At 38.4% G+C, this 21,225-nt stretch overlaps 1 protein-coding gene across 2 annotated transcripts in view; it reads right to left on the bottom strand.

Annotated features, from left to right (window-relative positions):
- Window positions 1-3,521: 3,521 nt before the first annotated feature.
- LOC136257481 (stimulated by retinoic acid gene 6 protein-like) overlaps window positions 3,522-21,225 on the bottom strand; it is a 23,245-nt gene continuing 5,541 nt past the window's right edge. For both annotated transcript variants that reach the window (XM_066050701.1, XM_066050702.1), the window contains 13 exons: window positions 8,477-8,605; window positions 8,359-8,426; window positions 8,225-8,307; window positions 6,579-6,640; window positions 6,413-6,515; window positions 6,281-6,359; window positions 6,154-6,229; window positions 6,050-6,098; window positions 5,868-5,988; window positions 4,923-5,018; window positions 4,697-4,860; window positions 4,535-4,651; window positions 3,522-4,092 (listed from right to left, as the gene is read on the bottom strand). In XM_066050701.1, coding sequence (XP_065906773.1) covers window positions 3,653-4,092; window positions 4,535-4,651; window positions 4,697-4,860; window positions 4,923-5,018; window positions 5,868-5,988; window positions 6,050-6,098; window positions 6,154-6,229; window positions 6,281-6,359; window positions 6,413-6,515; window positions 6,579-6,640; window positions 8,225-8,307; window positions 8,359-8,426; window positions 8,477-8,605 — 1,587 coding nt within the window. In that variant the 3' untranslated portion in view covers window positions 3,522-3,652. The remainder of the gene's footprint in view (window positions 4,093-4,534; window positions 4,652-4,696; window positions 4,861-4,922; window positions 5,019-5,867; window positions 5,989-6,049; window positions 6,099-6,153; window positions 6,230-6,280; window positions 6,360-6,412; window positions 6,516-6,578; window positions 6,641-8,224; window positions 8,308-8,358; window positions 8,427-8,476; window positions 8,606-21,225) is intronic.

The following is a 21,225-nucleotide window of genomic DNA, read 5'->3' as shown; positions in this document are numbered from 1 at the left end:
ATGTATTTCAAGAGTCATATCACTGCCATCTCTTTGTCCACACTTCACTCAAGTCATATACCATCATCGCTTAGTTTGTACCAGCATAGATAATCCACACAAAAACAGCCAAGCTGTGAAAAAATGGTGCGGCCTTAAAAAGCCTGGATGAAAAAAGTTGTGAAATCAAAGGTGGCAGCCAAGAAATGGTTGTGATGATGTTAATGCTAACAATGCATACAGTAATTATTAATTTTTTTTAGTATTAACATCATTGCAGCCATTTCGTGGCCGCCACCTTTGATTTCACAACTTTTTTCACCCAGGCTTTTTAAGGCGCACCATTTTTTTACAGCTAGGCTGTTTTTGTGTGGATTTCACTTCAGTAGTCTTTTTTAGCTGTTTTGATGAAGCGGTCTGACATAAGATGTTTGGAACGTACCTAGCTATTATTACAATATGGTCTTTATATAAAGGTGCCTTAGCCACCTTTGAGATCTAGTGGTCTTTGTACAAAGGTGGTCTTTAAGAGGTGGCCACTAAACAAGGGTTTTACTCTAGGGTATACATTTATATGATGATTTGACTATTTCCATTCCCACTGTTTCCAATTGCCCGGCTAATCAGCAACAGGAGTTACAGAAATCCTTTATAAACACTGCAACATAATAATGTAAATCTTGTTATGTATGCATTGGTAATAACAGGAGTAATAATAATAATAATTTATGTTCATCACTTCACATTCAAGTGTTATATACTACAGTTTACCTGTATGTAGTATAGTTATGCATGCAAGTGGTAACAATGTTTATAATGTGTGGTTTAACTGGGTAAGTTTTAGACCAACAAACAAAGTCCCTGTTTACCACATTGTAAAGTGGGTGTGTATATACCATACTTTAATTATGAGTATGCTTTAGCACCTGTTACCACCATACTTATTGTTGTGGAATAACTTTACGTAGGTGTGATAAGAATAATCATGCATGGCTCTTTAATTTCCTTCCTTAAATGAAATGTTTAGTTTGTGGTCAATAAGTGGAAAATTTTATGTGGAAACATGTGATTGACTAAAGTTACATTACATTAATGAAAATTTTGATACAATACACCATGCATGCAGCAACTATGTATGTAAGTGTAACAAATGGCTAAGCATGTCTACATTTGCAAACTACAAGTGCCACTTTGTGAACTTTCATGAGAAGAAGCCTCAAGATCATGTCATAGGTACTTGGATGTAAAATGAACTTGCTTGTGTGTATATCCACACACATTTGTGTCTTTAATGCTGAACCTGTTGTATAGATGTGTTGCAATCTAAAGCGTGGTCCGACAAAAAAAGTTTGCTATGGCTTTGGATTTCATGGGAAAAGTAAGGGCAAAAGTATTGAGCATTCTATTGCAAAAACAAATAACTTTCCAACGCACAAGTAAGTAATGTACTTTGTGTATAATTATACTAACTCATTTTATAATTATACCAATACTAGAGACGGGACAATACATTTTATGAAAGTATTGATACTGTATATTCTCCAAAAAATATCATGATATGATATATGGCGATACTACAAAGCCATACGTGTACGTCAGGTTTCCTTATAAGACAGAATGTTTCCTCTATTTTAACTGTGGCAATACAAACTCAATAATTTGGTTGTAACTGCAACTGCGTTTCAAATACTTTATGCCAAATGCATGTTTTGTTCAAGTTAATACACCGCGATACATGATGTATTGTTTAAAACTGTATCGATACCAGTATCATTCTTGTGTATTGTGATAATTGTGGCGATGTATCAATATAATTATCATCCCATCTCTAACCAATACTCTATCTTTCAGTACGATACCTTTGCAATAGCATTTCGAAAAAAATTACTAGCATGGATCTAAAGAGTGCATACGTTTTTTGGCCTCAATAATAGCATCTTATTGTGTGTACATGATTTGAGTGCCATGATGCAAAACTGATAAACAGCAAGGCAGCTAAGCAGAAAGAGCAGCATCCAGAGTTTGTGCAGGTAACTCATAATGGAACTAGAAGTACGTGCATTAGAATAATGACAGATATTTGGCTGTTTCAGGAGCATGAGTGAGTATCCATACCAGTGACAAAATCTTTAGGGTAAGAATGACTCACACCCTACATGTCTATTGTGCACCTGTGTACATAACAGTCAGTAAGTAGTTAATTACCAGCTAATGAAGTAACTATTGAACAATGTTAGGGAATTTTGTTTACAAATGTTCATGTGACACACAACTCCATGTGATAAATGTTTTGACATTCAGAAGTTGCTGACTGCGCTGCCATCTGGTTATGTCACATGACTCCTGATATTAAATTTTATGTTTGCTAATTTGCTGTCACCAGCAGTAAACACATCAGATGTTACTTTTGTTGTAAGAGTCGTATTCAAACCAGATAAAATGATTGTAAGTGGTTGAGCAAAACTGGCTGTTTTCACAAAATTCTACTTTGCTATTGAAATAGTCCAGGAAAAAATACACAAAATTTTTAACGCATGTTTTAATTGCTTAGTGAAACCAAGATGGATAAAATCTATACACTGTCGGATTCACTATTTACGGAGATTACGAAAACGTTTATTTAGTGTTTGGTCAGCAAATGGTACATGAGTTATGGGCACTTATTTATTGGGGGGGGGGTCATGATGCATGCATGGTGTGTGAACACGTAATGAATATTGTACAAGCACTAAAAATATTTCACGTGAGCTGAATAGTCTCTGTACAAAAAGTAGAGGAAAGGGGTACATTAGGATGCGATACATTTTTCAATTGTACTCAGTTTACTGTTTACAATGGTGTGAATCATGATTATAAAAAAAACACTGCCATTATTATTAGAGTAATTAGACTTACACTGATAACGATGTATGGTGGTCACGACTTTCATTTTAATAGTAGCAGTAATCATCAATGATTACAGTACAACCATTGTTGTGTGATTTATTACCTTCAACAGATAGTATGACTATGTTAAATAAAAATATTTTTGTTTAGCGCTTTGTAGTGCACATGGTCTTGTCCTACTCCCCTGCTTATTTATACTACTTTCCTTGTATTCCTCCATGTGGACAAAGAAGAAGGCCATTCTAACTGACAAAAGAAAAACAATGACAAACCCTTTCTACTGCATCGTAAATACCTCAGTAGACTTGCCAGTTCATGGTAAACAGATTGAACCAATTTCATCTGTGAGCTATGATCAATTAATTAAGTGCCTGTAAGTTTTGTAACAGATGCTGTACAAATCAAATTTATTACTGTTCCAACTGTCTATCCCTGTAGCTACAAAACAATCCATCTCTTAAGACTGAAACTTTAGCTGTCGTCTCTTTTGTTACTATTGAGATGACAGAGAAACAATAAAATGGAATTCAAGAAATGTGTGAAAACAACTGGTTTTGCTTACCCGGTCACAATTAACAGTCGTACAGGGGTGTGTGTATACCCGTATGCTAACTGTATACTAAAAGTGGCTTACAAAAAATACGTACATACATATCTCCACTTTTATTCCATCATTATTAAATAGCAAATAAAACACAAAAAATTCATTATACACAAAATCTTTAAACAGTCTAAAATTATTCACGATTGTATATAAAAATATGTCACAGATAAACACACAATATACCTATGAATCTGCATTTGTTTCAGAATGATCATCTTCTTTTGTTTTAGACTCCTCATACTCACTAATCGCACGAGTATTGGCAACACTAAACCCGTTGTTAAGGGGTGAAACATTGACTGTACTTTCATCATCAAGAGGTTTCTTGATGACGTCAATTTCTATTGTCTCTTCATTAGGATTCTCACAGTCAACATTAGCCAATTTATTAACAGCACTAACAGCACCATCACTGGATAATAATAAATCTGAAGAGTTGAGTTCTTTGGTGAAAAACACAGACTTGCTAACAATTACTTCATTCTTCCTTAGTTCAATAAGTTCCGGGTTACGTAACAGGGTATAAGCTAAATGCCACATCTTTCTTGCCTTTCCAATAGTCACTGGAGTGTGATCACTTGAAACCGTATACCGTTTTTGATACGTAAATCTGTTTAAAAGACCTAGACAGTATAAAAAATTGCATAGTACTGTATGTATGTACAGTATGTATGCACATATACGTATATATATATATATAATTGTATTAGCAGCCATCAGTCAAATACCAACCAACGTAAGCTGCATGTGGAGGGTTAACCACAAAAAAAAGAACAAAGTGCAGTAAAGATTTTCCCACTAAAGCATAGTTCATAAACTTGCATCAAACATACATCATAGTACAGAGTACCTGTAAAAATGAAAGGAATAAATATTGTGTGTCCTACCCTATCCACTAAAGTTTTAATACAATTTTCAGAGAGCAACAAAATGTATTGGTATTACCATGTGCAAATATACACATAAATAATAATTTTGTGGTAGTAAAGTATTAAGGTGTGAGTATGAATGTCTACAATGTACATGATACATAAGTCTAACATTAGTAGCTAAAATTATACATACCAGTAGGATTGACAGAATTTCCACGAACTGTTTGTGACAAAAGATACACAAATGTATTCATCACAGGATTATTATAAGCTGCATCCACTCGTACCACAGATAAGTAAGCAACATAACCTGTAATAGCAGTGAAATCAAAAATGGCATGATATTCATCTATACCTTTGTCAAGATATTCAAACCCTTTAATAACCAATGGTCGATCTAGTCGAGGCAGGAAGAACAAGTTCAATACAGCAGAAGTTACGATCCTACGGACAGCCTTAGCCAACCCAACAAGGGCATTGTAGAAGAGTAAGAAGTAACTGTACATGTGGAACACTCGACTGTAAAGTAACAGTATCAGATATAACTACATATCATGGCTATAACAAGTAGCTATATGTACCTGTTGTTGGCTACTGTACTAGTGCCATTGTCAAATACAAACTTACCAACCAGAACTTGTGCAATCGTAAACACAACTCCAGTGATAGTTGTTGATCTGTATAAAATATGATAGTGAAACAGCTAGTCTGTGATTGTCATATGATTATTTAATACATAATATGTTTAGCCATAAGTACATAAGCCAGTACCTACAGTGTATGAATACGAACAACATAACTAGAGATTATGTGTTACATTACCAGCAAATAAATTATTCACGAATGCTCTATTAGAGAGTTTGATCATGGATTTCTTGTACTTGAAGACAAGCATTATTATAAAAGTCTACTGTCCATTAGAAGACTTTAAAATGCACCATATGTGCTAATGAATTCATTGATCCTATTGATCGTGTTGAGGGAATTTTTGAAAGCCGTATGAATACGTTTAGAATTTCTAAGGAATGCATTATCCAGAAAAGCCATGAATAACCACTGCATAATGACAATGTATAAACCTAAGGTTTCTCTTGAGCTGTATTGGAATTGGAATTCAAATTACAACAAAACATAGAACACTCACCAGATTTCTGCTAGTGAGGTTTACACGTATCTACAGTTAAAAAGCAGTTTTGGTAGTGTTTTACTGCATGTCTATCGGATTAAGTATAATATGGGTTACAATGTTACGAAGTGCTTAAACTGCTTTATTATATAAAAGTATTTGAGCAATCCGCTAGAGTATATCTTGTGTTGCAGTTTCCAGCCCCACTCCTATGTACACAGTTCTTTGTTTTGAGAAAGGCTAGTCCTCCACCCTGCAGTTCCCACTCTTATCTTAGCCAACTTTATTATATATTGTAAGTGGGACTCCGGCTTTAGCCCCTCTCTATCCACTCCCTAATAATCATGTTTGATATGTATGTCTTATATTTCAGTACAGAGAGCACATTGCTTTAACTTACGCAAGTAAAATAGCTCGTCTAATCAACCATTCCCTTATTTCAGGCACATACACTATTAATAGTACAACACTGACAATAGCTGTCACCAATACTGCCAACAGGACATTGTAGAAGAACCAGGCTGTAGTGTACATACATTACATGTAACTAAATACATTGCAAGAAATTAAAATATTTCTTACCCCATAATACCATCCCGATTTGCCATCCAAAATAAAATGTTGATCTAACCTATTTTTAAGTGAGGTAATTAACAGTTCAATGGTAGTACGTACTATTATGGTACCAATGCTCGGGATGGTGGGATACGCTTATTTGGCATGAAGCTGTAGTCTCCTTTCCAGACAGACCTACAGTGATCTCTACAATAATTTATGACGATGCAAAAAAGAAATAACTTTTAAAAGACTAACCTGTATGCCACCACTAAGAACAAAAAGCTGATTACTACAGTAGTAAATGAAACCACCGGAATGATCACAGAGAAAGCAACTGAAATGAAGAAAGACTTAACAACATTATTTCTAAGAAAATATATGACTAACGTGCAGTGTTAATAATTCCTCTTGTTACCTCTGTTTGTTCAGGCAGTGAGTCATCCACAAACGATACAGATTCAAACAACTGACTTATTGATGTTACCGTTAACTGTAGTGTGCATAGTACATTGTTATAAAGTACAAAACCTGCCACTATTCCCTAAATTCATACCACTATCAATCCAACAATAATGACACTGGTAACTGATATCATCCGAACTGAATACTTGTAGTCTATAGAATACAGTTATTAAACAGTTGTAATAGCAATACAAATAGTGTGTGTGTGTGTGTGTGTGTGTGTGTGTGTGTGTGTGTGTGTGTGTGTGTGTGTGTGTGTGTGTGTGTGTGTGTGTGTGTGTGTGTGTGTGTATGTGCATGCATGTGTACATGCACGTATACTGTGTGTATGCATGCAGGTGTGTATGTCTGTCAGACTGTGAGACTCCTGCAGCCAACTTCCTTGTGGCAGGCCTGGTAGTGGTAACTTATGTATCACATGTTGGTGGCATGACTAACAGCAACATCTTTGTGTGTGGGAAAATGCTCAGGATTAATAAAGCTCCCTTGTATTAGCTTTGCAAACCAACAACAAAGCTTAAATCAGGCCTTTTGCTATAGAAAAGGATACTTCAGCAGCTGGATTAGGACACTGATATAGGCCCCCTCTCCTGGATTAAATATGTATGTGTGCACTTTAGAAGCTGATGTAAGGCAGGTAGCAAAGACAACTAATTTTGAAAGTGGTAAATCTACAAGCCATATTTGTACCTATAAAGCTAAAGTAAGCCATGCTCACATTCTTGACATCAATAATTTATTTTGCTTATAAAACTTGTCAATGTCATTGCATTAGTTGAACATAATAAGATTCCTTGGTTTCCATTACTTTAGAACAATCAGCTAGTGATGACAAATGTCATGCCTGCAGGGTAAACTTCTAAAGGTGTGCAGATATCCTTACCATCATAGCGCAAACCTTCATGATCAAGATACTCTAATAGGAACAGTTACCAAGAAGTAAAGAACCATGCATGAAAACTATCAAAAAAAAGGTTCAGGGTTTAAACCAGAGACCTCCACAACTATATGCCTAAACCCTTTACCAGGCCAAGAAATGGCTGCAATGATAATATACTGCCACTTAATTTGTAACATTACAAACTAATTCATTGCAGCCATTTCTTGGCCGCCACCTTTGAATCACATCTTTTTCATAATAGCTTTTTTGGAAGGCCACACACTAGCTTTTTAACAACTTGGCTGTTTTAGGATTAGATTCTCAGTGTCACTTTGGTTAAGTACGTAGTTTCTCCAAGCATGATTGAGACGGCAATCAGGTATGCTGTAAAGGTGTGTGTATGTGTGTGTGTGTGTGTGTGAGTGTGTGTGTGTGTGTGTGTGTGTGTGTGTGTGTGTGTGTGTGTGTGTGTGTGTGTGTGTGTGTGTGTGTGTGTGTGTGTGTGTGTGTGTGTGTGTGTGTGTGTGTGTGTGTGTGTGTGTGTGTGTGTGCATGTGTGAAAACTGTTTTGTGGTGTACAAAGGGCAGTGATCAAATTAAGGTACTTAATTTTAATTACTGCTGATTTTATGCATCTTTAGAGAATACCAGCACATGTATCGGCATACAAAAACACGTAGTTACTTAAATGAGATTCTCCGCTTAAACCAATTGCCATAAGTAGTAAGTAAGTAAGTAAGTAAGTAAGTAAGTAAGTAAGTAAGTAAGTAAGTAAGTAAGTAAGTAAGTAAGTAAGTAAGTAAGTAAGTAAGTAAGTAAGTAAGTAAGTAAGTAAGTAACTGTGTAGTGTTGCATACTTGGATCTATCTGGTACACGTAGCGTTTCAATGGTGATGTAATCTTTGTTATGATAGTTGAAGATCCAGTTTCCTCTGCTTCACTAGGAGTACCAGGAAACAAATTACACATAGACACAGATTAATGTACATACGAAGTAGGCCTTGCAAGCAAGCACTTCACGTATCTTAAGTGATGACTAACATCCTGTTTAGAAAATGACTAAAAGAAGAAAACATTTGAAATAACCTTTATTACATCTGTTAGAGTACCTTGTCCAGGATAATGTAGACAACTGCTTGTATACCTTTAATGGTAAAGTACGCCCCAGCCACAACGGTACATATACTGATGGGAAGGACAGTTCCATAGATTCTTGCAAGCAAAGCATCTCGGTAATACTACAATACAAAAACAAGTTGATGTTGTGTTACTCAGTGTTGGGAGTAACGCGTTACTTATGTAACGCGTTATGTAATATTATTACTTTTGTGGTAACAAAGTAATATAACGAAATACGCTATGAAAACAGGTAATATAACGCAAGATACTTTACTTACAAACGTAACGCGTTACCTAAGTAATATAATTACTGTAACGAGTCTAATATGACGTAATATTATTACTAAAAGTAACGAAGTTACTAATCTCGTTAGTGATCCTCTGAGTAACGCCTAACCACAACGAAGTAACGAGGCCTACTGAATGAAGCTTATTCACTAGCTTCTTACTTATAACCAAGATTTGCACATTGTCCAACAACGCAATCATGTCACGTGATAAGGTGGTAGTTTCACACGTGACAGCTTAAGGCTGTGGACACAAAGTAATATAATATGTAATATTATTACAGTTACTTTATTTTATGGGTAATATGTAACTGTAACTAAATAGTTCTGTTGCAAGTAATATGTAATAAGTAACTAGTTACTTTTACAAAGTAACTTGCCCAACACTGGTGTTACTTCTAAAACCAGGTGCCATACAGACAGCTATGTAGATGTGCATATGTATGTAGCTGTAATTAATCAACAATGTCTTTACTTGAACTAATACAGGTGTAGGTTTCTGTTCTGTAATAATGCAATTATGCATACAGAGTTATCAGTTATTGTAATTTTGAATTCGGTGAATTATTTTGTAATACTATATTTTGCGAATTACACTGCTATGCATGAAGTATTTTCTCAATTGTTTTATATTGTGTTTTTCCGCAAATTTTCTCTACAAACTCTTAAGGCTGCCTTCACATATTCATGGGACATGTCCCATTTCAAGTTGAAGAGACACGTCATTTCTAATAGCCTGAGAGGCCTGCTACAATGTTTTTCAGTAGGTAAATACCTGAAGAGTTAATGGGAACGTATGTAGTTCATGAAGTTTGTACACAGTTGCTACACCCTAATTTCAAACCAGCAAAAAGAAATCACCTCTCTGCAAAGGTTACCTATGCTGAAGTTTAATACAGGCTTCACTGAGTGTTTAGTTCACATACGTAAACTGCTTTTACCACTAAAAGAATTTGCTTACGTGGATGTGTACAGACAAACATAGGTAGATAGATAGATAGATAGATAGGCAGGTGCATACATACGCCTTTAGGAAAACAATTTCAAAAAACCAGGCATGTTCCTGGTTTAAAATCAAAATAACATAGTACAGTGTGTGAAATGACCGGACACCGGACAATTACAGGTCAATTGCGAGATGTCAGGCCATAATTTGTCAACAAACAGTATCCTTTCAATATGGGGCAGATAGCAACCTAATTAGAGAATTATAATAATTTGCTAATTACAAAACATGAAATTACAATTAATTTGATAAATAACTAGCATAGTATGCATACATGCAGTTGAGGTTATAGCCGCCTGGTTTTTAAAGGTAGCACAACATCAACTAATTACACCTATTTGTTCATATATACATAGTTTGCATACCTTCGTAGTTTGACATGTGTGATTTGTATTTGGATATTTAAGCAACTGTTCTATTAGAGTATCTCGCTATTTTTGATGCAAATGTGATAAACCCAAACAAAATTAATGTTAAAAACTAATCAACATTGTTAATTGGTATTGGAGTAATGTGATAAGCAATATAGCAATTACAAATAAAAGTTAATGTTGGCTCAGATTCAATACCGACCTGATTATTGGTAGAACAATATAAATTACCTACATATCCAATGCAGTGTACTGTACATTCAAATTACTGGACTGTTTAGTAGCCCCCCCCCCCCCCCCCCCCCCAAAAAAAATGAGCATTTCCCACCAAAATTCTGCTACTGAAAAGTATCATAGAAATATCACATGTGTTAAACTCGCAAAAAAGGGGGGGGGGGGGGGGGATGTGTGTTTATACAATATGGACATGCATGATGATGTCAGGTGGGATAAATTAATTCTTATAGCCTAAAACAACACATTGTTCAAACGTCTGTGTACTGGGCTACTTGAAGAAGGTTAAATGAACACTGTAACTACAGCAGCTTACTTGTTATGACGTTATGAACAACAGCAAGTTGCGTCCCTGTGTTTCAAAATCTTGCCATGTCTTCAATTTTGATTGTGGGTTTACTCACATGAGTCATATGTGGACTGGATTTTGGAAAAACGATCCAAATCGCACATTAGAAGTTTCGAGATAAATGGTTTTAAAGAATTCAAGCCAGCATAACTCTCCAAGAATAGTAAGTATGCGTATGACATTTACACTAAAGATGCATCAATCTATATTACCTTTCAGGCCACTTCCAGTACTTGTAACTGCTTGTAGAGTTTCCCACCAAATAAGATAGAAAATATGAGCAGTTGGACGAGTGACGTAGTATCACAAGTGCTCACAAAGGGGTGGAGGGTGGGGGTAGCGGGGTTGGCAAGGGTTAGACCCAGCAGACCACGATTGGAGTCCAGAGACGAGATTACAGGGCTGTGCTGGTTCTTTAGTGGCTGATATGTAGCAAAATCCACAGAAAAACGTCTGGCAAACATTATCAGGCTGTCCACCAGTAAACCATTGGTTCTTGCCAAGCCAAGTCCTTCACAAGGCCTAAAACCACCACTTGAGCTCTACACACCACCCAGAAAAGACGTCTATTGAAACCAGCCTCCTGTAGTTTGAGTGGTACCAAGTCTCAAATCTACTAGTACAATAGTGTAGCTATCCACTGGAGGGTTAGTTTGATTTTGCCTGATGTGCAATTTGGATCGGTTTTGTAAAATTTGGTCACATATATATATATATATATATATATTAATACCATACCTGTTTCACAGCCCATACAAAAGTCTCAATAGTAGCAGTGAAATTTATCCCATATTTCACTGACAGCAGTGAAAAGTTGTAATTGCGATTTCATTGGCTATAATTTATGTAACAGTATTACGTAATTAGTGTTTAGCGCCTGAATCCGTTACGTTAGCAACGCTAGTTCAATGGCTTTTAATATTCCAGAAGATTTCTTTTCTGACGAAATATTGCAGTTTTTTAATGACAGTGACATTATAGATACTGATACATTCTCAGAAGAACTTACGGCACCTGAACTCGATGCAAGCTCCAGCTCGAGCTCTAGTGTGTTCGCTTCAACAACGGAAAAGGAGATACAAGGTCTACTCGAGAAAAACAAGAATGGAAACACCATAAAGTCTACAGCCACGTGGGTAAAGAGGTTTGAAAAGTGGAAGAAGGAAAAGTGTGTATCTGTAGATTTGCCAAATATTTCTGCGCTGAATTTGAACGTTGTTTTACAGCAGTATTTTGCTGAAATTCGCAATGAAAAGGGAGAAGAATACGAGCCCGACAGCTTAAGAACAATGCTTTCAGCAATGCACAGATATATAAAAGGTACTGGATACAGTCACAACATTCTTACAGCACCAGAATTTGCTAGTGCCAGGGAGGTACTCAATGGAAAAGCTATTGCATTACGCGAAAGTGGGAAAGGAAAGCGAAAAAGGAAGGCCGATTTTGTAACTACTGAAGATGAACAAACCATGTGGAATAATGGTATTCTTGGAAGCAGTACACCTCAAAGCTTAAATTATACTATGTTCTTTTTATTGAGCCAAAATTTCGGAACACGAGGCTGTCAAGAGCATCACCAAATAAAAATTGAAGACCTAAAATTAATATATAACCCAAGTTCTGGAGAAGCTCTGTATGTTGATTGGGTGGAAGGTCCCACAAAAACAAGACAAGGAGGGTTAGTAAAACAGGAAAGATGTGTATCTCAGCGTATGTTTGCTATTGGAGGAGATAGGTGTCCAGTTAAGATATTTCAAAAGCTACTGAATAAGCGGCCGGAACCACTTAAGTCATCTGGCCCTTTGTATCTTACACCATTGCAGGATTTTCAAGGACAAGCCGATGTCTGGTATTCACAGAAGACAATGGGAATAAATAAAATTAATAGCTTTATGAAGGACATGGCTAAACAGAGTGGACTTTCAAACAGTAACAAACACTACACCAATCATAGCGTAAGGAAAACAATGGTTCACAAATTACAAAAGGCAGGTTTCAGTAATGATAAAATTGCTTCAATCAGTGGTCACAAAAGTGAGCAGTCATTGAGAGATTACTCTGACATTGACATGGAGGATCATCAACAGATTAGTCATACTTTGAGCTACAACACAAGGAGTGACTGTCAGAAGCTTAGCAAGCAAATACATTCTGATGCTGAATTTTGCTCAGTGCAATCCACATCACTTCCCTTATACAATTTTACAAATTGCACAGTACATATTACCAACAATCCAGCAATGTGTTTACCTTGGAAGAGGGCTAAGATTGGAGATAAAAACTCTGAGTGAATCTTATGTGGACAATGTATTATATTAATTGTATTATACTAGCTGGACTAGTATACATGTATAGTCAATGAACCTAATGTACAGTAATTTAAAAGTGTATGCAACGAGTATGGTATTAACTTGGAATAGCATGGGTAGCAGTGAAATTTGGGATAAATACCACGATTGTTGTATTGGAAATGGTAATTTACCATTTCCAATACAACAAGAGTGGTATTTATCCCAAATTTCACTGCTACCCATGCTATTACTAGTACTAATATAACATCAATATTGTGTCCTGTACAAAAACTCCAATAGCAGCTTATGGTATATTTTTGATATACTACAGCAAACTAGCCAATAGAATTAGTTTATCACTTGTACATTTGATATACGCATCTGATTGGCTAAAAATTTTTGATAGCGTTTAGTCTGATTTGACAACTACTGTAACCATAGTAACCAATGCCCATTACCTAGCAACAACATTGTTGCCTAGCAACCGTTGCTAGGTAACCACTACCATTGCTAGGTAACCACTACTGTTTTAGAAATGATTTTGACACCGTAGCAATGGTTGACTAAAAGCATGTAACTAGGTCAGGTTTACATTTTGCTGCCTAGCAACAGTTGCTATGGATTGTTGGACAACTTTTGCAAGAAGATTGCAGGCTGCAACACATGTGCATACGCCTTGAGCATGCTAATCACAAAGAATTACTTTCCAATACTAATAATAGTGTAAAAACATTAGAAATTGCTGTTACTACTTCCAAGTGGGAGACGAGATGTTGTTGTCGAGGATTGACTGACTCTATATAGTTAGATTACTGTTGTGACTTTCATTTATGTACTAGGTTAGGTATCATGTATGTATGTAATTGTGGGTTTGAGTTTAGGTCACGTGTGTAGTAAGGTACTTGGCACGTGTCGGCGCTCGGATCGTCTCCGCTCTACCAGTTGATGAAACGTTCCTCCTAGATATCTGTAACATGGTGCTGTGACACAAGTAACTTTGCGAAGTTTGTAACCTCGAGCAGTCTACTGACTTCTTCTAACCTCAAACGGAAACGTCTGGTACCGTGGCATTGGATTCGAATGGTACCCGCAGAGGCAAGCGTTTTATTCAATTGAACATTTATTGTTTGTAGTCTTCCTTTCCAGCAGAACCTGCCATGGACGAAATCCAGCGTCTGAAAGGATCACGTGCAGCTTACCGCTCCCATGTAACGCGCACTCTTAAGAAACTTGACGATGTTTTAGAGAAAGATGACCCCCTTTCAGACCCTGACATTACTAAGCTGACTTGTCATATGGAACAACTAACCCAGAAGAAAGAAGTTTTACAACAGTTGAACACTCAAATAGTTGCAGCATTGCAGACCAGTGATGATCTACAGAGTGACATCTTGGAATCAGAAGAAATCCAAGATACCATTATGGAATATGTCAGCATGGTTAAGCATTGTGTGGAGTCAACTCACCCACCTCCACCGGCTTCACGTCCATTAAATGCTACTGCTCCACTGTTCACACCAACAGTACCTACAAGAGAACCTGTAAGTCGCCTACCCAAGCTAATTTTGCCAACCTTTTCAGGAGATACATAAATGTGGCAAAGTTTCCGAGATTCCTTTGACGCAGCTGTGCACAACTGTCCCTCAATTACCGAGATACAAAAGTTTAACTACCTAAAAGCACAGCTACACGGAGATGCTTTAAGGACAATTGCAGGATTGCCACTTACAGAAAGTAACTATGACGATGCTATTGCCTTACTGACAAGGAAGTATGGTCAACCACACAAAATTGTACAAGCACATATGCAAGTTCTCATAGAAATTGCTAGCCCAACCAACTCCCTGTCTAGTCTGCAACTATTTTACGATACAATTGAGACGCACATCAGAGGATTGAAAACCCTGGGAACAACTGAGGAATCTTTTGGAACTATGCTTGTCCCTATCATACTGACTAGATTACCGATTGACATCCGTAGAAACCTTTCCCGTGAACATGGCAGCTCTGAATGGACCATTAATCAACTCAAAGAAGCGATTCTGAAGGAGATAGGGGTACTAGAGTTTGTATTGTCACCCTTACACAAGAACTCTTATGAAACTCATATGGACCCAATGACCACTGCTCTCCACACCAATACTAATAGTCACCATACACAACGAAACAAGAGTAGCTGTTTGTTTTGTAAAGGGACACACCCTTCAACACGATGTAAGAAAGTGAAAAATCCTAACCAACGTCTTGAAATAGTAAAGAAGGGAAAGAATTGCTTTAATTGCTTGGGACACCACAGAGTCTCACAGTGTACATCAAAGTTTCGTTGTAAGTCCTGCAAGCAGAAACACCACTCTAGCCTTTGTGGTGCTGAATTTACCAAACCACCAGACGTCACGGTAAAGCCTGAAACCACTTCACAAACTACTACTGAACAAAGGACAGCAGTTATCACCACAACAGAGACAACATCAGACAATCCAACAGCTTTCACTGCTGCAATTGTTCCACCAGGCTCTACAACTAAACCAGTCAACAGTTCTGTTTGCTTATTGAAAACAGCAGTAGTAGTGTTAACAGAAGGCACACAGATGCTAATATACTATTTGATGAGGGAGCACAACGCTCATTTATGTCCAACAAGTTAGCAAAGAAACTCAGAATCTCCCCACACAGCTGCAAAAATATCAACATTTCTGCATTTGGAGGAGAACCAACAGCCTTCAAACAGCTAGGGGTGACGACCATTGATGTTGAAACACTGTCAGGAGAACATATCACCCTATCAGTTTTGTTGGTGCCCATGATCGCTGCACCTTTGCAGAACACAGGCCACACCCAGTTATTACAAATGAAACATTTGAATGGTCTCCAATCGGCTAACCCAGTCACGAAGGACAGCATGTTTGAGATATCCCTATTAATTGGTGCAGACTATTACTGGCAGTTTGTGGGTGACCATATCGTAAGAGGTGAGGGTCCAACAGCCATGCAGCCTAAGTTAGGGTACCTTCTCTCTGGACCTCTCACCCCAGCGACCACCCCCCTGCTTGAGACTAGTGTGCTATATGTTTCCATACCAATTGAGGAGGATAATCTTTCACACCACTGGGAGGCTGAACTCACAAGTACAGATATAGGAACTGACACATCAGACCAGGACATATTTGATTGTTACCTGCAGTCTCACATCAAACGTGGAGATGACGGTGCTTACTGTGTCAAATTTCCTTGGAAACAGGGCCACCCAGCCCTCCCATCCAACTACACTGTTTGTACAAAGAAGACACGCTCCTTGGCTCGTAAATTAAGTCAAGAACCTGAACTCCTTCAACTTTATGGTAAAATCATCCAAGAGCAAGAACAACGAGACTTTATTGAGAGGGTGCTTGTTCCAGATCTTGCAGTAGATGTCCACTACATACCACACCACCCAGTTAGGAAGGCGTCGCCAACAACTCCAATCCGGATTGTTTACAATTGCAGTTTCCGTTCTTCAGGGAATCCCAGTCTCAATGATTGTCTTCTAACTGGACCTTCGCTTTTGACTGATATGTGTGGCATTCTCCTTCGTTTTCGATCTCACCCAATTGGGATCTCCACTGATCTGGAAAAGGCCTTTCTACACGTCCGCCTTGATAAAGAAGACAGGAACTATACTTGTTTTTTGTGGCTAGCTTCACCTCTTGACCCAGAGAGTGAACTTGTAGAGTACCGCTTTAAGACTGTATTGTTTGGGTCCACAAGCTCCCCGTTCATGCTCCATGCTACCCTTTGCCGTCACCTTACCTCCTACAATACTCCTGTAGCAGATGACATGAAGAATAATCTATATGTTGATAACATCATTTCTGGTTGTATGACTACTTTACAAGCTATACAGTATTACAAGGAGTCAAGGTCCATAATGAATGATGCCAAATTTAACTTGAGAGCATGGGCATCGAACTGCACAGAATTACGGACACTTTCTGCTAAAGAGGACACAGCAGACAATAACGCAATTGTTAATCTGTTGGGTCTTTTGTGGAACATGTCTACAGACACCATTGGTTATATTGCGACACAGTTTCACCTCAAGGACCAACCTATCACAAAGAGAAGGGTACTTCAGCTATCATCCAAGATATACGACCCTCTTGGTTTTCTTGCACCTGTAACCATTCAAGCCAGAATATTGATGCAAGAGTTGTGGCGATGTGGTGTAAGTTGGGATGAACCCTTACAACAGGAACATGTGGACACTTGGCAAAGGATTGTTGAACATCTACAGGATACCACAGACATTTTGCTCCCGAGGTGCTACCTAACGCCTATGAGTGATGCACCTAAGAAGTTACATGTTTTTTGCGATGCCAGTAAGAAAGCTTACGGAGCAGTGATATACATCTGTGAGGGAGATCAAACATCTTTTGTCATGGCTAAGACAAGAGTAGTCCCAATGAAGAGCCAGACTCTCCCTAGACTAGAGTTAATGGCAGCTGTTGTTGGTTCTCGCCTTTGCAAGTTCGTATTGAAGTCTCTTCACCATCTCAGTTTTGATGTTACAATGTGGTCAGATAGCCAAATCACCTTACATTGGTTATTCAGCAAGAAGAAACTACAACAGTTTGTGTCCAATCGTGTCAATGAGATTCACAGGTTGTTACCCAATTTCACTTGGCATTACTGTCCTACTGAATGCAACCCAGCAGATCTCCTAACAAGAGGGATATCTTCTCAGTGCCTCAAAACATCTGATCTATGGCACTATGGCCCAGACTAGTTGACTCAAGAATCCCAATGGCCCACCTGGAATGTCAGTGAAGTCTTGCATTTACAAGTTGAAGAACTTGTCGCAGATACCTGCACACTGGTAACCCATTCAAGCACCACAATACCAGGTATCCATAACATTGTTCTAGTGTCAAAATACAGTACCCTACGAAGGCTACTACATGTGTCAGCGTATGTCCTCAGATTTATCCACAATGTCAAACATCATAACAACCACAAGAAAGGACCACTGTCTACTGCAGAGATTGACACAGCACGTCATCAATGGATCTATGTTTGTCAACACACATCCTTTCATAAGGAAATACACCACCTTCAGACTAACAAGGGTAAGCGAATACCTATTATACGACAATTGCGTTTGTTCCTCGACGAGCTCGGCTACTTACGCTGTGGCGGGAGGATACATAATGCGCCTGTAAGCTCTGACACCAAGTTTCCCTATCTCATGCCTAAGAGTCATCCTCTGACAAGATTAATAGTTTATGCAGTTCACCAGGAACAATTACACACTGGAGTCTCTAATACAGTGGTAGCCTTGAGACAACAGTATTGGATCCCTTCAGGCAGACAATTAGTGAAACGGCTGCTCAGGAAATGTGTAATTTGTCTGAAGGTACTGGGAAAGTCTTATCCAATACCAGAATCAACGCCACTTCCACAATCCCGTACGAAGGAAGGTAGACCATTTGAGATTACGGGTGTGGACTTTACTGGAGCACTTCATGTGAAGAATTCTGGATGTGACAGTAAGGTATACATATGCCTGTTCACATGTGGCCTTTCCAGAGCAATACACCTTGAAGTGGTCACAGATCTCAGTACTGAAACCTTCTTGCAGGCATTCCGTAGGTTTGTTTCACGCAAATCATTACCTTCAGTAATGATATCGGATAATGCCTCAACGTTTGAATTAGCAGCAGAAGAATTAAGAAAACTATTCATTTCAAGGGAACTAGTGGAGGCCTTGAGTGCAAGAGGAGTGAGATGGAATTTCATACCAAAGCGAGCCCCTTGGTATGGGGGGTTTTGGGAGAAGCTGATTGGAATGACAAAGACTGTTGCAAGGAAGGTGCTTGGTAGATCATTTATCACTCTGGAGTCGTTGCAGACCTTGGTAGTAGAGATTGAGGCTGTTTTGAATGATCGACCTTTAACTTACCAATCTGCTGACATAACTGACCCTTTAACCTTTGACACCCTCCCACTTGTTGTATGGCCGTCGCATCACCACTCTTCCCTACGCTATTACTGAGAATGAGGAACTCGCTGATCCCACCAATTCAACAGGAACTAGGCTCCGAGATAGGGCTCAGAGGCAAGAGCAATTACTTCATCATTTTCAGACTCGATGGAAGAGAGAATATTTAACTGCCTTGAGAGAAGCTCACAAAGGTGGAGGTGTCAAGGAGCAAACTGTCAAAGTTGGGGATATAGTACTAGTGCACAATGATGTGCCAAGAGCCCGATGGCGGCTGGCAGTTATTGAAGAGTTGATCAAGGGTTTAGATGGACTCACAAGGTCAGCTAAGATTCACACTAAAGCTGGAAGGACTAATAGACCAATCGCAAAATTATATCCACTTGAAGTGAACTCGGCTAGTGAAATCGCAGCCACTCCAGCAAGTTCAAACAATGAAACTGCTTCTACTGACAATGGTGATGTTCAAGTCTCAAATGATGTCAACACTAGCTGTCCAAGAGTATCAAGAAGTGCTGCTACCAAGGCTCGTGAACATATTAAGAATTGGACTAACACCCTATCCGTGGCCCCGGAGGATGTCGAGGATTGACTGACTCTATATAGTTAGATTACTGTTATGACTTTCATTTATGTACTAGGTTAGGTTAGGTATCATGTATGTATGTAATTGTGGGTTTGAGTTTGGGCCACGTGAGTAGTAAGGTACTTGGCATGTGTTGGCGCTCGGATCGTCTCCGCTCTACCAGTTGATGAAACGCTCCTCCTAGATATCCGTAACAGTTGTATTAACATATTATACTACAGATATCATGGTATTCGAAATATATACCAAAAGATATACATATTTATGAAAGCGTGCCATAGTGCGAGGCGAACATATACATCATGTGACTGAATTTGACAAAACCTGGCTTCAACGCACAAAGCTTCGTTAGGAGATATGGCGATTTTAAGTAATCATTGTGTAATAACTTCCCAGTGCCTATAGCTGTGCAAACACAATTTGCACCAAGTATGCATCTATTTACTAGCTATCACTGAGTGGGTGTATACATTTCTGATACCCAAAATTAGTCCTGTTTTGGGCAGCTTTTCTCGAGCGGGTAATAATATCACAGGTGATAGTAATAGGGTGGGAGGGCGGTGGGCGGTGGGTGGGCTTAATATAGGGGTATAAAATGAAGCAAGAAGACGATTGGAATCCAGAGGCCAAGTTTGGGCTCTCCATGGCCCTCCATGGCCCTCAAATCACTCCAAATTGACTGAGAACACTATTGGCGAGCTCTCTGTGAAGTCCCAGCTCACTACACACCATTATCACAAAGCCATGGCCATTCAATGGCACCAATCTCCCACTCGTGGCTTTGACAGGGTCGGAAGAAAGCTGCCACAGAAACCAGACTTGCCAGTCCTGAAGGAAGTACAGTGTGGAATATGATAGTGTATTCGGCCAGCAATCCATTTCTGGTAAAAACGTAAGTTTGATTTTGGGTGTGTGGAAGCCTTGTTATGTGAAATCCGGTCACATATATATATATATATATTATGGCCTGACAGAAAAATTTATGGTGAAACAAACACAACTTGTTGCAAGTTTAACCAGCATTGAATTATGGATCATTTCATAAAGATGTGTAAAGGGTTTGCGTGTTTCCTTGCCAAAAATTATTTGTATGGCTAGTTTTGGTCTCACTGGTTAGCGTTAAGGAAAAACCCTGGATATCATTTAAATCCTTGTTAAATCACAAGTAAAATGATGTAAATTGTGTAACCATAGGATGAATGCTTCAAAAGTAACAGCGCTTTGTGCAAGACACACTTATGTGGTCCAGTTTTCTCGCCTATGCATGTTAAGTGTTACAGAAGAGTCTTAGTGCACCTATGTAGCATCAATCCAGCAGAAAATTACACTGACACATATTTCATAATGTCAAAACCCCTTTTTTGTGGCTAGAGTCTAAATAAATGAAGCATCATACAGCTACCATTTTGCACCGCAGTACAGTGAAACCTCAGTTATCTGTACCCCTTGGGACCAGTGGTGGTCCATAAGTGTGAAAAGTCCACATCTGTGAAACTGTATAAATAACCTCAAAATAGGATAATTAAAAAATATATATATATATATATGACTGTCTCTGGAAAACCGCCCATTTAAAAGTATCGAGAAATGTCGGTTTTAAATATTCAGTGTTGTAGCTGGCCAATGGTGGTAGCTACGCAT

This window comes from Dysidea avara, chromosome 6 (genome assembly GCF_963678975.1).
Source record: "Dysidea avara chromosome 6, odDysAvar1.4, whole genome shotgun sequence".
In the NCBI taxonomy this organism is placed as follows: domain Eukaryota; kingdom Metazoa; phylum Porifera; class Demospongiae; order Dictyoceratida; family Dysideidae; genus Dysidea; species Dysidea avara.
The sequence above is the reverse complement of the archived record's forward strand: the minus strand, read 5'-3'. Positions and strand labels throughout refer to the sequence as shown.